The sequence below is a fragment of the Lepisma saccharinum genome, chromosome 6 (genome assembly GCF_977018435.1).
Source record: "Lepisma saccharinum chromosome 6, izLepSacc3.1, whole genome shotgun sequence".
Lineage (NCBI taxonomy): Eukaryota > Metazoa > Arthropoda > Insecta > Zygentoma > Lepismatidae > Lepisma > Lepisma saccharinum.
Window position 1 is genome coordinate 8,160,440 of NC_139234.1, and position 18,541 is coordinate 8,178,980.

Sequence of the window (18,541 nt, forward strand, 5' to 3'; positions counted from 1 at the left end):
ACATCTTTGAAATTTTGAACACGGGCATTATTGTAATAAAGATTAGCTGAATTTAGATATTTTATTAAATTTTCAGGTGGAACACCTCCAAATGAATCAAACACAAATGCCTCATCTTTTAAATATTTAAGATAACAGATCCAGTGAGTGCCCTGATTTTTGTACTTATCCAAATTAACAATGCCACACTCTTTGTTGAGTGGTTGTTCTGGTAAAGAATCAGACATGTACACACCCCTAAAATGTTTGATGCCCAGTGGCTTGATTAAAGCTTCAATATCTTGGTTTGTAAGCGGCTCTTGTTTTTTTAAACTTATTCATGGCTCTCTTAACACCTTTGCCCTGTTTCTCCATGGCCAGGTTATGGCGCCTCTGCTCATCTAATTCTGCCTTATTTTTCTTGGCATCTATTACTGTTTTTGCTATGGCGGCTGATCCCCCGGCCAAGCTCCCAACAGCCCCGAGAGCAGCTAAGATGGCAGGGATGGTAAATATAAATCCCCCCACATGTGATTTTTTTCTTGATTGCTGTAATTTTTTTAATTGGGGGGTTTTAAGCAACAATTTCATACCATGGCCCTTTGCAAGACAAGAGCTTTTTTTCTTGCGCTGCTTTTTGGTTAAAAGACTATCAATAGTTTTAAGAGATTTGAGACCTGTATAAGGTATTTGATACATAACACCCTTGGCCTTCATTGTAGGTTTATTATATACATATTCACAGCCCCCACCCCAGTTTTTGTTTGGTGCTCATAGCTATGGTGGTTCCCAATGCTGCTATTTTTTCACTCAAAGAAGCATCTTTGCTTACAAATCTACCAAATGCAGCCTCTTCTAATTTCTTGTCTGCAACATGTCTCTTGTCAAGATCAGTATGTGTGTTGTATGCTATGTCATGGTCTCTACAAGCAGCATCTAGGAGATTAACACCAGGATCACCTCTGTTTAATCTATGGTCCAATTTTGTGCCTGGACCACAATACTGATAGCCTGGAATGTGTAGTTCAAATGGCAGCTTGTTTATAATGTCATTAACCAACCCCCGGCCCTCAGAAATATTCCAAAATTTAGGTGGTAGAGTATTAATAATTTTTATGAGATATCCAATCCCCTTAGTGTCATTCACTATAAAATTAGACAATTTTGTGCTTATCATGTCCATAATTCCAACCTTTTCATTGTAAAAATTGTGGTTGCCAGCATTTTCCTCCCCAGCTATCACCAATAACCTATCTACAAGTTTCCTGACATCATCAACCCAAACAAATTCTTTAGGCAGGGTGTTGTATTGTTTGATTCCACTGCCAGTCTTGATCTGTGACCATATGGGCTTGATTAAATTATTGTATTTTGCTCCACTGCTCGACTTAACCTTTTTTTGTGTGGGATCATTGTTCTGGTATAGAGCATCTGATTTTATTAATATTTCTTTGTAATGTTCATAATCTTGATCTGTATAGCTGCCAGGCCTTTTCCGATTCATCAGTTCCCACAATCCAGGTGTTCCGGGGTACTTAACAAAAGCACCTTTTTCTCCGAGACGAGATTCTGAATAAACAATTATATCATCTCCCATAAATGTTACTCTGAAATTGCCAATTCTATGTATGATGCTGCCATCAAGCTCTGTGTCAGCATATAAGCCAAACACCTCATCTTTGTTGTCTTTAGGTGTGGTTAAATATTTTTGAGCAAGAAGACCCAATTCAATAGGATCCTGAGTAGCTTCAATTCTTCGAGGAGCAACAGGACTAGGTGTATGAATACTGGAAATTGGGGTGAATGGATAATCTAATATGTTCCTAGCAGCTACAGGTACAAGCTCTGTGATCAAATCTTGATTTTGCTCTGTAACAGATTTGATATTCTTACCTAAATTATTAATAGCATCAATTACAGGCTGTTCTGTTTGTTTGTGTTTTTCATAAATTCCCCGGTTCTCTGATTTCCATCCCTTAAATCTTTTTACAAGATAATCTCTTAACTTAAGATCGTCAATTATTGGCCTTTTCATGGTTATTTATATATGTTTCAACGTCTAGAAAATCGTTGATTTTATTTCTGTATTTGCCACTATTAGGTGTTCTTGTCATATCAATTGTGACAAACCCATAACTGTCCTGGTTCCAGCACCTGCTGCAAAACTTGGAAAAATCATTGTAGCTCAAGTCCCCACCTACATATTCATCATGTATGTGTTTGAGGTTGGTATGATCTTGATGAAACACACATATAAAATTGCTGTTGTCTCGGATCAGCTGCTTCGGTATTTTTGAAAAAGTCTGTGCCAGGTAGAAGCAATCAATGTTTTTGTGCCGCCCCTGTGTAAAGAAATTTCTAACCTTGTTTTGATTATCCAGTATAATGTCATCAAACACAACAACAGAATTATCGAGACATTCATGAAGTGGCTTAACATCTGGTTCAAAAGTGGCAATATCCAGTCCATCATATAGCTTCATCAGCTGCTGATATTTTAATTGTTCCAAGCTCTTAGAAAAAACATACAAGTGCCTGTTTTTCCAGTCTAACCAGTTGGGGGCCAATAAAAAATTATCAATCATTAGTGTAGTTTTACCACAAGCTGATGGCCCAACAATAAGACACCTAATATTATCAGGCAGCAAGTTGCCATTTCTCTTATTCTGTTGTTCAGGTTCTGGCAGCCTTTTTATAACATCCCAGGTGCTCATATTATTATTTTGTTTGCATCGATCCAGCTGTGTTCTGGGAGTCCTAGCCATTTGACAAATAACTTGTTGCCTTTTCTGCGGATGATTTTTTCTATGAGATATGTGTCAGGCTGTTTAGTTTTGCTGAGCTCTTCTTCATAGAATCTGCCTTTGAGAATTTCTCCTCGGTGATCTTTTATTATATGTGTTAAGGGTCCCAGGTTTAACTTGACCCACTGTAAATAATTCTGAGCTCCAGTTTCTGGTAAAGCCTCTTTTGAATAAGTGCTTATATTTGCTGATTCTTACTTGATCACCCACCCTGAATTTGGCCTTTCTTGTTGTTGGCTGGTATCTAGGATAATAAACAGTTCTGATCAATTTTTGCTCATCAGATGAAGTTACTTCAGAGGGTTTCATGTTGATTGTGGAATGGACCGAGTTGTTATATTTATGTAGAAGTTCTGGAAGAATATTAACCCATTTATAATTACCTTGAAGTGTAAATTGTTTATACATAAGATTTTTTAAGGTTCTGTTGAATCTCTCTACAATTGAGGCTTTGAGATCACTGTAACTCGAGTAATGTTTTATTGCCTGGCTTTTAATAAATTGTTGAAACACTGAATTATAAAATTCTTTGCCATTATCTGTTTGCAAATAGCGCGGGGATCTTCCACTCTGATTGATGATTGTTCTGATGGCTTCTGTAACACATTTTCCAGTCTTGGATTTGAGTGGCACAGCCCAGGCAAATTTTGAAAATGTGTCTATTACAGTGAGTAGATACTTGTAGCCCTTGTTGATTTTGTCTAAGTTTTTCAACTTTCCACTTGCCATTTCAATCAAGTCGCTCTGCCATAAATCATCTATGCCTTTTGTGACTACTGGGAGTCTCTTATAATTATGTCTGGCTTGTCTGTGTAATTCATCAACAACTAGACATAATATGTAAACAAAAATATTGCAACTATGGGGTGTTCAGCAGCTGATACTACAGGATTTTCTAAATATAATTTGTCCCCTATTTGTATTTTAAATTCCAGAGAGCCATCATCTTCAACATATGCTGTTTCTAATGTATTGGGAACTGTAAAATCCTCTAACTCTACACTGGTGATTTTTATTTTGTTGTCAGCATTTGTTATTGATAAGGTAGGGTAGTGGTGTGCCTGTGGTTGTAGCCAATATTTGATCTTGATTGGTCTCAATGTGCCCCCAACAAAAAATTGATAATAAAATTGTGCAGGGGACAGCATATATATTTTGCCACCTGGTGTAAATGGAGAATCATATTCTTTGTTGGGGATGCTGTACAATTCAAGAATTACTGTATGTTTTGGATTCTCAATTATGCCGGTTATTTCTTTTTCTGCTGTAAGCAATCTGCTTGTTACAGATTCAAGGTGCTCATTGATGGTCCTAACAACGTCATCATGGCCTGGCTTGATTTTTATGTCCACAATAAGTTTCTTGTATTGTTGCACAATTTCTTGAAGCTGGGTGGCAAAAACAGACAGAGCATTTGCTTGATTGGATTCCATGGTCCCTAGCTGTTGCTTGATATTAGCTACAATTTGTTGCAAATTTTCAATAACTGCCAATTTTGAATTTTGAGCAGTAAGATCATGGACCTGTCTTCTGATATCCTCAAACAGGGCATGCAGTTCATTAATATGTTGATTGGTTGGTAGAGTGGCCACTGTCTGTGTGAGATGTTTGATCTCTGCTTGGATATTCTTGATATCTTCTGATTTCAATATGCGATTCACAGCCCTCTTAATATTTTTAAGTTCCTGTGATGTGGGAAGATTTGATACTGTATTTTGCAAAAATTCAAGTGCCAATTTCACATTGTTTAATTCAGAAGCATCAGCCACATTTTGCATAGCATTTTGGAGCAGGGCTATATCTGCCTGAGTAGGTGTTGATTGTTGTAAAATTTCAAGCTTTGTTTGGATATCATCTATCAAGTGATGAAAATGAGATAGCTCAGATTCAGTGTTGAGGTTTTCAAGCTTTGTGATCTGTTGCTGGACACTGACAAGTGTGTCTACAATACCAGGCAGGCGGGATTCTAGTACATTTGCCAAATCACTTTGCACTGCTGCTATTGTACCTTCAAGATGGGTTATGGTACTTTGAATTTTTCCAAAATCTTCATATGTTTCAAGTTGCAGCTTAATATTTGCTACACTCCGAGTTATTGCATTCAAAGCATCAGAAGATGGCAAATTGTTCATAAAATTTTCAAGTGTCTCAATTTTTTCTTTAACCTCGGCTATGGCATTGTGCAGAGGATCCAGATTAGGTATTTGGAGTGACTGAATCTGTTCTTTTAGAGTGGAAATCACTAGATCAAAATCTTCTTGTGATTTTATGCTTTTGACAATTGTTTGGAGCTGTGCCTGGACATTATTTATCTGCTCTTCCAGTTGTTGTTTCAATTGCTCAGAATTGGTGGCCTGGGTCTTAAATTTGGCTTGAAGAGCTGCTACAGCCTCTTCCAAACTTTGAAAATTATCCAATGTGGCCAGATCAGTATATTTCTGAAGCAACAATTTGAGTTCAGAATCAATTTTAAGAAGAGGGTCCATGCATTGTGATTGCAAATTTGTAATTTCTAATTGAAGACTGGCATTGAGTGTGGTTTGTAAAGCTTGTAAATCACTTCTTAATTTCTTGACTCTGACATCAAGCATCAGAATCTCATCACTGTGATCTTCATGTCTTGTATGTCCAAATATATCATTAGGCATTTTTGTTTTAGTGGTTATTTATTATAGAGTATCTGATTCTTAATTCTATAAAAAAGGGTATAAGCTTGTCATAAGATCCAGGGACCTCAATATATAAGCAGTCACCAGCAGAAACAGTATATACAGTGCCAGAAATCATGTTTGAGTGCTTAATTCTGTAAATATTTCTCCCTACTGAAATCTTGACATCACCCTCAGGGGTTGTAATAAATTGCAATTGCCCACCTACAGGTAATTGGTAATGATTTAAATTATTGTTAAATATGTACAATATTTTGCCTGTTTCATCATCAACATCTGTAAGTATGCTGTTCAGATGAATAATTAACAAGCCACTCAGTTTAGATATCATATCAGAAGAGGGTTGTGGTGTTGGCAGCTCCATAATAGCCTGTTTTTTGAACCCAAATAAGTTCATAGGCATGTTTATTTATTTCAAATCATGCTCTGTAATTGGGCATTGATTCCCACTTTTCAAATCACAATGCCCCCAAGGTAGAGTATGTATGCCACATGATAAAATGCATCTCTTATCATCGTGTGGGTCCAGGGCCACTTTTCTTACAACATTTGAAGTCAATAAGCGATCCTCACTCTGAATTCTATTTTCTGATGTTTTGATTAAATTCTGGGATTTGATGCAATTTTTATAATCTTCAAATTCAAGATCTTTTTCCACAGTCACTCTGCCAACGCCCTTGGCCTTTTTGGCAGCAACACCACCACATGTTTCAAAACTGTACATCTTGGCACTTAACCCAGCAAATTCCACAATAACATCACCAAGTGTCTCATCTTTTAACTTGCCAGGCACCTTTTTGTTGTGGGGTTGAATCTTTGTATGTTCACTGGTATCAAAGTATTGAAACAATTCAGGCTGTGACATATCTTGATAAACATCTTCTGTTTGAATATCAAGAATAAAACTATCCGTGTCCATGTACATCAATTTTACACGATCACCATAAAAAGGTTTCAACACATCATAAAACAATGTTAACATGTGTAATTTGGACAAATCCAATATCACAGCCCCTACATAAATAGGTTTATCAAACTTAATCTTTGTTTTCTTCATGTTGAAAAGTGCCATGTGCTCATCATAAATTCTTCTATAATTGAAGTTGGGCTTTGCAACCAATTTTTTGCTCAGGCTGGGGTCAGTAATTATTTTAACATCGGTATGTTTTCTGACATTTTCAATAGTTTTGCCATACACTGAATTCACCATCAATTTAAACAAGCCCTTATCAAATTGGCTCTTTGCAGATGTTCGAAGCTCTGTATTTGTATCAATGTATGGTTTCAACCATTCTGAGTGCCTGAACCTTAAGACTTTGCCAACTTTGGTCACTTGAACACCATGTTTCATCAGGAACTGGAGGTTTTTGTAATATGTGACATAGCCTTGTTTTGGCTCCAGAGTCGTCATGAGCTTCTTCTGTTTAGAGCCAGGTGAGCACTGAACCTCGGGAGTTGGGGGCAGATCAGAAAATTTATTGTGCAAATGATCTGGAATTATCAGATCAACCTCTAAGAAGAGGCCATGTTCACGGTCATCATAATTTTTAAGATCCTCAATATTGTAATTTTCAACCCACTCAAGCTCTGCATATGGCAGTTTTTGCATCATGGCATGACCATAGAGGCTGTTTGCATCTACATACGTTATATAATTTGATGGCCGTGCTGGATCATAATCAGGCATATATTTGTTATTTGCTCTGGCATATCTCTGGGAACATTGCACCATCCCCCCTCTTATACATTTCTCCATAAACAGATACATATCTTGATCGTGGATCAGATCCAATTGCTTTTTGGTGTTCAAAAACATTGCAGACCATGCTAGACCTGGGGCACTGTAAAAATACATTGGGTCCAGTCTATAATTTTGCATAGAAGATTTTCTGAATGCCTGCAATATATCAGCTAAGAGGGTGACATCAAGTTTTAAATACGCCATGTGATAATCACCAAATGTCTTGCATTTTAAATTGTTCCACATCAACTGGGCATGGTGATAATCTTCATCAGTGATTCCAGATCCTCTGATTTTGCTGTAAAACTCTTCTTGTGGTGGCAGAGAACACTCATCAAATTTAGAAAAATCTGTAACATAGTCATATGGATATACACCCTTCCGCCTAATTAATTTCAGGTCCTGATTTGGAAACAAGGCACGTGTGATTTTGAATTGATCATCAGGTAATTGAGTGGACAGTGTATCTAGGCTAGCAGATAAAAATCTGTAAGAATCAAGAAATCTTATGTGAATAGGAACACCATCAACTTTAATTATCTTGCTAATAGATATATATTTTTCATCATTTTCAGCTAAAATGTTTAAATTCTGCTTGTCAAACCCCTCGTATCTAATCAGATGATGGAAATCATAATTGGATGCTCCATGGCAAAATATGGGGACAAATCTTGGTCTCTTGATCTTAATATTACAGCTATTACACAGGGCCATTAAGAATTTACCATCTGTATGAGAATGGTGTTTCACCTTGATATTTGTATCTGAAAATTCAGAATCACATACCGGGCATTTTTCTGCATTGTTGAAATCTTCAATCTGTTTCTCTGTTAAAGGCAACATAGGCTTTGATTTTAATAAGATGTTAGATGCTATGTCACGGCACACATTTTCTATTCTATGTGCAAATTCTTTGATGGCATTTGGTCCCATGTATAAGTGTGGCTCACTAGCTACACCATCCTGTATAACTGTATAACAAAAGCTGGAAGGTTCATGTAGCTGGTATGGTGTACTTGAAGATTCCTCGGGATCTGGATTGCAGAATTCAAGAGGTTTGACGTTCGATTCAAAATCACAGACAATATATGCTGGGTGTTCCAACAAGGCTTCAAACTTTTTGAATTTGCAATTTTCACTTGGCATTGGCATCACCATATGAACAGGTTTATGGTTGCCACAGTATTTCAGATGCTCAATTAACTTGTTTTTGGCAATTTCTGCATTCTCTTCCCGAACCCCCTTCACCATTTTTTGACCATCAAATACAGTTAAACATCTTCTGCACAACTTAAATATTTTTTTATATTTGTCTAGTTGTGTTCTCACTAAAGCTTCAAGATTATGTATCAGAGTATAATGATATGTATCATCCCCTTCAATTAAGAGCAGATCAATCGGAATTGCAGAATCATCATCAAGTGTACTGATTCTGAGAGGTGCTATCAAGCAATTGCCAGTGGAACAAATAAATACATTAATAGATAATTGTTTGCCATTGATATGCCTGGCCTTTTTTTCAAATTTATCAATATTCTGAACTGACATTGGATATTCCAAACCCTCCATTGCATCATCAAAATCGTGCTCATGTTGCTTGTAATAAGTTATTCTCTGAGAATCCCTTGAAACTGGATACAAAGCAGCTAAAATACACCACAAAAAGCATTTCGCGTCATTATTTTTTATATTGACCACGGCTCTTTTGTTTTTGATATTGGCAGGTAATGGTACATAAGTGGAACCTTGTAATGGGCTGAATTCAGAAATATTAACATATAACTTGTGTGATGAACCGCATAGGCTCCATCCTGACTCTTTTGCTGCAAATTCAGAGTGTTTGATATTTAATTGAACTATTAATCTGCTTATTATTTTGTCTGAATTTGCATTTGAATATACCGGTACAGTTTCTGTTATGTGGGGCTGTGTAAATTTTGTATCATTTGGTTTCTTATATTGTACAAACAATTTAAGGGAGAGCTTATAAGAGCCATTTTGTGCATTTAGAATTGCCTGCAGATCAGAATTTATACTGTTCAAGAAATTCTCAATGCCACATCTTGGCTCTGATACAAAGCGATAATCCCTAAGTTGGGCATTAAAACTGCTACGGATGGGTGCATAGCGTGGCTGCTTTGCTGCTCTGGCATTAAGAGGTGCTTCATGATTCCTTTTCAGACCAGAAGTGGATGGTTGTGTTGATGATTGTGCAGAGCAAGTATCTTTATGTGTATATGTGAAGTATTGCATGCTGTATTTTCTATTGCATTTGGGGCAAATTTTTGTGGGAGTTCTGTATTTGTCTGGGTTACAAATCTTTTGGTGTCTGGCCCAATTAGAGCTAAATATATTTTTATTGCACTGATTACAATATTTTTGATTCGGCATTTTTGCTGTTGTTTATTATATACAATTTCCTGGGTTTCAATTCAAAACTTTATACTGAATAAAAAATATCAGTTGGGTTCAGCTGTGTGCTTTGTATGTGTGTGTATATGTGTGTAGGTGTGTTAATATTTTTGGCTTTGGTATTTATATAAAATTTCCTGGGATTCAAATCTAATCTCTATGCTTATTATGACAGGTTGTAAAGCCAATAGCTTACAAGTGGAAATATTCATTCACACTGACCCAGCACAAACATGCAGGACATGGGACAAATATAAGCTTGACTCTAAATATGGGTGGATTACAACAAATATTTAAACCAAACAGGCCTGTAAGTATGAGAAGCACTGTATCAACACATCTGTTCTCCTCAGTCAGTCTCACAATACTGGCTGATGCAATACTCGGGAATTTCTGTAAATACTGGCGCTGAGGAAAAAAATCAATACTACCGTCTCGGGAATTACACACATTGCCACAGAGGGGGAAACATGCAAACACAAAGCAATTCTAGAGGGGCTCTACATATTGCTTTGTTTTAATATTAGATAAGCAAATTAAACCTGGTATCCAATTGAACTTAAACCATAAGTAAATATGTATAGGTGGGTATGGATACAAGTTTATAGACAAAAATCTGGCTGATGCAATTTTTGTAAATGTTAGCAAATCTGCTTGAGGGGGGGGGGGTTGATACTTTCCGAAGAGCATTTTTACAAAACTCTTGGGTTAGGCAGGTGCTACACTTGAACAAAAAACTCACATGGACATGTTGAGCAAGTTTTAAGTATAGCAAATCTGCATGAGAAGAGCTCTTCCTTTCTGAAAAATTCCCGAGGGCATTTTTACAAAAATCTTGGGTTAGGAAAAGTTCCACACTAGAGCAAAAAGCTCATATGCTCATGTTGAGCTTGTTTTAAGTATAGCAAAGCTGCTGGAGAAGAGCTCTTCCTTTCCCGGGTTTATCCCACCGTAAATACAACTACTTCGCAAAATATGCGTACATTTCACATAAGTTTATATATAGAGTTTGTTTGCGAATGTCATCACATTTTTCGCGTCGAGAGCAAAATACAGTAGAAGTCGGAACTCTTAGTTGCTTGAATTTCATTGGAAATCCTCTTTGCATGTTACTATCAACATACAAAATGAAGTACCTTCTTTCTGTCTGTGTGTGTGTGTGTGTGTGTGTGTGTGTGTGTGTGTGTGTGTGTGTGTGTGTGTGTGTGTGTGTGTGTGTGTGTGTGTGTTTTGTCCTAATGCAGGTCACATTTGCACAGTTTATACGAAGGCTTTATTCAATAAGAATGAGAATTTGTAGAAATGGGGAATATAATTCAAAGATATCTATGTAAATATATAGTTTTAACCATGTCCGTAGGCCATCGCGCTGCGACGCCAAGGGTCCCAGGTTCGAATCCCGGTCGGGTATGGTTGTTTGTGAATGTCCATTCATCAATTTCATCATTTCATCACTCATCCCCATCTTCGCAAATTAGCCAAGAGGCACAAAACGCGAAGTAAAATAAACTAAATCAATCAATCAATCAAAAACCATGTCCGTAGGCAGGAAAAAAATTCATAATTGTTCCCATGTGCGTCGCAAGAAATTTGAAAAATAGAAATAATTAATTATTATTAAATAGGAATAATAAAAAAATCATAATAAACTATTTTTTCAAATGTATTATTATTATTGCTGTCCTTATATCCTTGAGGAGACGTTTCTACTCTATCGATCAGAAGTGTGAATATGCAGCTCAACTGTTTTTATTATTATTTTTGTACGTTTCATGCAGTGTGTACTGAAATGCACAGTTATTATATTTTGTTATTAAATTTTAGATACCTTCAGGAAAAAGCTTTAAAAGTGAGGGAAATTTTAGTCATAAAGTTTATGTTGTTTGACCATTCACAAAACATAATTTTTGGAATTTTGGAAACTGGAAACCAGTAATTCTTTGGATTAAATGGTAAAACGTAAACTGGAGCCTGTATTGTAACCTCAATTTTTCGATCTAACGCTGTTTTTTCTTTTTGTTATTCTGTTCGAACACTAACTAACTGAACTACTTTATTTCCGTTATTAACAATGAAAGTAACAAACGTTCTGCTATTTTGTATCTTGCAATATAAACGATGTCAATTCGGGGGGATGCGGGGGGCTTCTATGGACCAGTTCGATCCCACTTTCCGACGCTCATATTGTTCATATACTTACCAAACAGCATTATGTACAACCACTATGCACTATAGAAGTATGTAACCATTTAAAGGTTAAATTATGTACTATATCGACCACTGGGTGAAGGATAGTGAATGTAACGCGCTACGAAGCTGGATATCCTAGGTTTGAACTCTTATCAAGAGGGATTTAAACCCATATAGAACACGGAATTAAAAAGTTGGAACGGGAATATTGGTAAAAAATAAATCATTCAAATGCCTTCGTCAGCATTTGAATGATTTATTAACATGGAAACAAGGTTTAACAGTATTACCATTGGAAATTTTGGAACAATCACAAGGGAATTTTCAGTCAAATTCAGGAACAGCACTGGAAAGAGGACAGCAGAAGTGAAAATGAAGGGGTTGCAGCTGAGTTGCAAGAATTAAACCCGTTTCCATCAAATTTCATTTCATAATTAAAAATGTTTGAAAATTCTAGCTCGATCATTTCAGCATTGTCTCCCTGTTGTATTTTTGTAAAATTGAATACATTTTTGAAAATGTGTTACGAATTTTGGTTTCTGAACTTCCATTAATCCAACATGCCAGAAGTTTAGGGGTGAGGGGAGGGTTGAACCCTAAAAAAAAAAACCTCTGAATACGGCCATGGTTTTAACCCATTATGAGATTTTAAATGACGAGAATACTGCTACTTATGTAATGGCCGCAGTGGTTCGGTCAGGCGGTAACGCGTCTGACCACCATACTAAAGGTCCCGGGTACGATCCCCGGCCGGTTCAAATCCGGGAAATTTTCTAACGTTGCCAGCGGCCCCGGTGCCCACCCAGCGAATGACATGGGTACCTGGGAGAACCCCTGAGGGGTAAAGGCGGTCAGGGACGTGATGCTGATCACATCACCCCCACTCAGGACCGGATCAAGAAAGTGTGGGGCGTTACCCCCACACCCCCTATACGCCTTTATGGCGTGGTGCTAAGCACAGGGGAGCACTTTACCTTTTTTTCTTTTTACTGCTACTTATGTATTATTTCATGAACCATTAACCACGTAGAAGTTGTCAGTTTATAAAAATTCAATTGCGCAACTTAACTAGAAAAAGCAAGACATATTAATATCTTGAGTTCAAGGTAAACTTACCACCTCATAGTTTACTCCAGCCTCTTCACAGATGGCGTCCTTGTTCCAGTACTGCCCTGAAAAGAGAGATCTTCACGATTTTACTACGAACTTGCACTACAGAATATACACAAAAACAAGAATTATACCTACATACACTCGTAATGCATGTGATAAGGAATTTGATATTAACAGCCCTTTAATCTTAATACAACAGGATAATCTCTGAAAATCCTGTTTAACTGACAGGGTGTAATTCCCTTAACAATGTTGTAAGCTCCAGATAAGGTAAATTGTGTCTGGAAGGTGATCTTGTACTCGGATTACATCAAGGAGGTAGAAGACTAGACAGAGCGGCGGTGTATTTGAAATCGACAGTGTTTTGTTGAGGAAAAATGAATATGAGTCGGCTATCTTATAGCCTTAATTACAATTTATTCTCAAGTTTGGTTTGGAGACAATTTGCAGCTGCTCCATTACATAGGCAAGATTTGGCGACCAATTTGCTTCAACCGGAAGAACGCCTCGGCCACTCTAGAGCTTTACCTTACTGACGTATGTTCATAGATCTGACTGACTTGAGGGCAAGGGAGTGAGGATTTTAATGCAAGTTCTATTTACAACGTGCAATGACGATGTTTCACAGTCAAGGCCATATCTAGGCTCTGTCCGAAAGGTACGAAGTACGTACTTGAAGCATCGTTTTGGCGGAAGTGACGTCACCTAATACAGTTCGAAAGCGCCAAGAACAGGAGTACGCAAGTGCATAGCTCGCAGTGCAGATGGAAGCTGACTCGGTCATGTGATTTCCACACTCGTTATTCGTTTGTTTAAAATCGCGGAGGTAGAAAGCCAGCAACACAGGTTAAAGATACGTTATGGGTCAGCAAGTTGTTGGTTAAAGTGCTTCTAATGTGTTTAAAATGTATGTGTACGAACATTTGAAAATGCAACGTGATTTCTATGGTGAAAAGCAAGTGTTTAAAACGCGGGGAAAACAACGAGTACTCAGTTTTATCTACGGATTGTATTTGGCGCTGCAGTCGAAGTGCAATTCGAAAGACTTTCACTTCCAGTCCACGACTTCAAGACCATACTCGGAGGATGTTCGCTTCAAGTACGGTCTTGCACCTTTGGGACACGGCCTCAGTCTATAAAATGCTTGTCTCTTCTCCCCCCCACTCCTTGCTCTTTTAGCGAAAATTGCGCCACTGTTGCAAATTACGTTGTTTTAATGCACCTTCCTTTGGAAATACACTGTTAGTGTTGCAGAAACTCTCTTGTGAAAAGCGTATTGTGTTTATAACAGAAATAAAGTCCAGTTAATTGGTATTCTAACAGAATAACCCAAGTAAAGATATGTTACGTCGAGAAATCGAATAAATCGAATGGAATCAAGACAGAACTTCATGTTTCGTATTTTACCATTGAATCCAAAGAATAAATGGTTGGTTCAATGAATTTTTAAAATTTCAGAAGTAAGATTTGTATGTAAGAGATCACACAACTTAATGGAAAAATGTGTAAAAGTGAATAACAAAGCATAATAACTAAGCATTTCAGTATAAGAATGAAAGACACAAGGATACAGTTGATCTGCAAAACCATTTCATCTGGTGGATTGAGTAGAAGACTACCAAAATATCATGATGGTAACAATAATAAACTGGAATTAAAATGATAGTCTATTATTAGCATATAATAATAAAAAAATGACTATTATTATTGCTGGTATTCGGTTTTATGACAACGGTCTGACCCTTCTTCGACAAAAATTCCTGACGACGCCCATTCTTTACATGTACACATCAAGCCGGCTCGTTGGTCGAGTGCATACCGAAGTTCGCGGGTTAGAATCTCGGCCTGTGCATGGGTATTCTTTGTGATTGTCTCTTCATGAATTCAAGATAATCGTAACGAATCCTCATCTTCATGATTAGCCAAAAGTGGCAGAAAAGCGATGCTAGCTAAATAACATAGAAATAAAACACGTACACATCATCTGTAGTCAATTCCTACACGTTACTTTGGGACGGTTGTATTGCACAAGCGGATTGCAATGGTGTCCTAATCACGTTCACGCAGCGTACATGTGGTCGGTTCAACATTGTGATAGAAGCAACTTCAATCAGAGGTGCCATCTGAGACATTTTGTTACTAGATCAAGTAACGCAGTGGTGCAGACTACAAATACTCACTCACTCACTCTCTCCGGTTCTCCTTCTCCGTCCATCCACTGCTACTTCCTTTTCTCTTTTCTTTGTGAAAATTATAGTGCTTTTTTTAAGTTAAGGAGGTAAAAAAAGCAAAGTCAATTTCTGTAATTGCTGATGAAAATATAGATATTTCTGCTCCATAAAAAATAGATACGTGGACTCACCTCTAAATGAACCCAACATTTTTGAATAATTTCTTGGTTTCGTGGCACTACAATTGCAACTGAAATTTCTTGGAAACTAAGTCGATAATTTGCAGTTTCTGTGCACAAACTTAATACAAAATGTTTCAAACGCCATGTTAGTTTTTTTTAGCACCTCGTAGTGTAGAGTAGTATTTGTTTAATTTTTATTTATTTATGTTTGTGAGCTAAATATCAATCAAAATTGAAATATTCCTCTGGATTATACAGTTTATTAATTTTAATTTTAGATGCACAAAAGGCTGTTTAATTTGCATTTCCACCATCTCCATTCAACATAGCGGCAATTACATCCATAATCAACTATATACAAGTTATAGAGATCAAAATCCCAATAGCAAGAGTTAATGCAAAGATTAATTTTTTCACAAATTTTGAAAATTTTTCTCCCTCTTTGTCCCCATCTCAGTAGCGGCCACCACCACTTTCCCGATACCGACACTCACTGCACTTCATTATAACAGTGAAAATGGGAATTAAAAAAATTTGAAGCGACTTCCATTTTCGAAAGCAAAAACTCTGCGCTTTCATCATATTGTGACCAATATGGCAGCTGCAGGGCTATTCCTCCTAGTTTTTAAATTCAGAAGTAATTTTATGCAATGAGAGTGATTGAATTTCTCTTAAAAAAGGTATTTTATATAATGTTTCAAAAATTTCTCGAATTTTGTGGCTTCATTCCTCTCCCAGGCTCACGATTGCGAAAACTAGTGATTTTTATACTGTTACATAGTGGTTTTATAATCTCATGGGTTGCAACGCTGAATTCAAGGCCATATGTAGAGTACCTAGACACGTTTATGAATGCTTCGAAGATAAGCAAGTATTATCATAAACACGAATAGTCCAGAAAAAAACCGTACCGAAAGAAATGTCACAAAACCGACAAAACCCTTGAAAAAGAATCTACAATGATGACCAAGGCAAGCTTTTATAGTATAAAAAATATACATAAAAACGTAACGTTTCCACCCTATAACAGGGTCTTCTTCAGACAAATAAAGTAAATAAATAATTTATTTATACTATGCCTTAGTCAGCATGTTAGTGTTTTTTTAACATGGAAACAAGGCTTAACAGTGTTACATTAGTAACTTTTGTTGTTACCATATTCATATTTTCAAACGTTTGAGCCATCTTGTATCAAAGTCGTTTTGGAAGTCTCGACAGATAAAGTTGTTACTTCACACCAGTGGCGGCGATATATACACAATCCTAAGCATTGTCTACCAAGATAAAGTAAACTGTCCTTGCCCCTCCCCCCCCCCCGCCCCACAGTTTTGGCCCCAAATTGCTGCCACTGCTTCACACTACAACAATATATGTGTGAAAGGATTGTGTTTTTCGACAGGACAATTGAAACGTTTTCTGTGTCTAGTTCCTTCAAATCTCTGATTATACTTTTTAGTGTATTTTCCAAAACGGGCACCCTCTTGGAGAAATCTGAGTGTTAGATCAGAGAAAGTGTAAGAAACAATTTGATTTTAATTTGACCTTTGTTATTTAGCGTCGCTTTTCTGTCACTTTTGGCTAATCGTGATGATGTATAAAACGAATACACATTGTCCAAAATATCCTCAAACGATATACTGTGGTGTGTATAGACCTATCGTATTTTTATTTTTTTTACCCAATTTTTGCTGCCGGCTCGGTGCCTGAGCATGAATATCGATCTCGCTACTGAAGTTTCTGAGTTCGAGTGGCGGTATAAGTTTCCTTTGTGAGGCTTTAATAACTTCATCTGATTCCTACTTATCCTCGTAGTCGCGCTTAGCCAGAAGTTGTAGAAAAATAACGTGAAATAAGAAAAAATACAAATGACATTCTTTGTAGCGGAAGGAATTAACAACTGCTGTTAACCCGTTTCATTTTTCGTGCAAGAGAGTAATTATAATGCAATTTTGACAATATTATGCAACAAATTTCCCATATACTTTGATCAATTATCTTCCTGAACCTTGTAATTATAAACATTGCTGCAGAATTGTCGATAGATGCAATTATGTCATAAGCAAACACACGAAGAGCTTAATCGACTCACCTGTTATGTACCAGCCTTGGACTAAGATATTAAAATTTTAGGCTACATTGTTTCTAATCACGATGAGATTTCTATGAGGATAATTGTAGCTAACGATTTTTCGTTGACTACGGGAATAATGAACTGAAGTCACGTAGTGGTCTTTGAGCTCCTGGTCAGTAATGAGGACATGATAACTTCAACAGTATATATGCAAATAATTTACCACGTACGTAGCAATAGCTTAACTTGTTGATTAACCTTGGAAAGACTTAATTGGAAAAATGATACCCACACGAACACCCATTTTGCACAATTTCGATTGGACTTTCTCCAATGTACAGTGGGATCCATGAGTATTACCGTGTAAATTGTCCACCACCATGTTCGTGCACTTTATTTGTCCCAATAAGAGCTTCAAGAATTAAACGAAAACTCAAAACAAGATGTTGACAACTTCTGCACCAACATACATAAAAATCCATCGCTTAAAAACATATAAGATGTAAGAGAAAAATTAATGAATATAGCCATGGACAATTTGCACGGTAATTCTCATGGATCCCACTGTACGTCATGCGAAAGAGGTCTACGCAGGATTTTTTCGGGGGATGAGGCTGAAATTGTAAGAGTTGATATCATATACCTGCGTTCCAAGTAGGAGCGATACACTATAAAATATTTCGTAATTTCAATTTTAAAACTTCGTTTCAAAAGTACTTCAAAGACAAAAATTGCAGTCAGGGGGGATTATAAGTGGGATTTGCATTTACTGTTTCCGTTTTCCCGAGTTCATTACTGCTTAAAATTTTCAGAGGGCCTGTAGCCTTATCAGCCCCCCCCCCCCCTCGTACGCCAGTGATTCCAAGTTCAGCGCCATTCTTATGCCTGCAGTGACGCCACTGATGATAAAGCATTTGTATGGATATCGCTTCATTCGTCACGCTACAGTCCATAGCACACTACGCCGTTTCAACAGGAAAGGATATTCTATTCGACTTCCAGTTTGTTCTTCTTTACCCCGGACGTCGAAAGCGCGAGGACAAAGAAACTTGGATTTTTTTTAGCTTGAACAGAAGCAGGCAGATATGCTTCCCCCCCCCCTTTCTTTTACTGTACGTACAATTTACACAAACCTGCTCCAAAGTCAAATTTGTTTTTAAGTCTTCTTTATGCTCAGATACGCTAATTGGGAATCCGAACTACTGTGCA

At 37.1% G+C, this 18,541-nt stretch overlaps 1 protein-coding gene across 2 annotated transcripts in view; it reads right to left on the minus strand.

The window, feature by feature from the left end:
* LOC145988538 (scoloptoxin SSD14-like) overlaps positions 1-18,541 on the minus strand; it is a 68,829-nt gene that overhangs the window by 40,999 nt on the left and 9,289 nt on the right. For both annotated transcript variants that reach the window (XM_083123449.1, XM_083123448.1), the window contains exon 2: positions 12,912-12,967. In XM_083123449.1, the coding sequence (XP_082979575.1) occupies positions 12,912-12,919 (8 nt within the window). In that variant the 5' untranslated portion in view covers positions 12,920-12,967. The remainder of the gene's footprint in view (positions 1-12,911; positions 12,968-18,541) is intronic.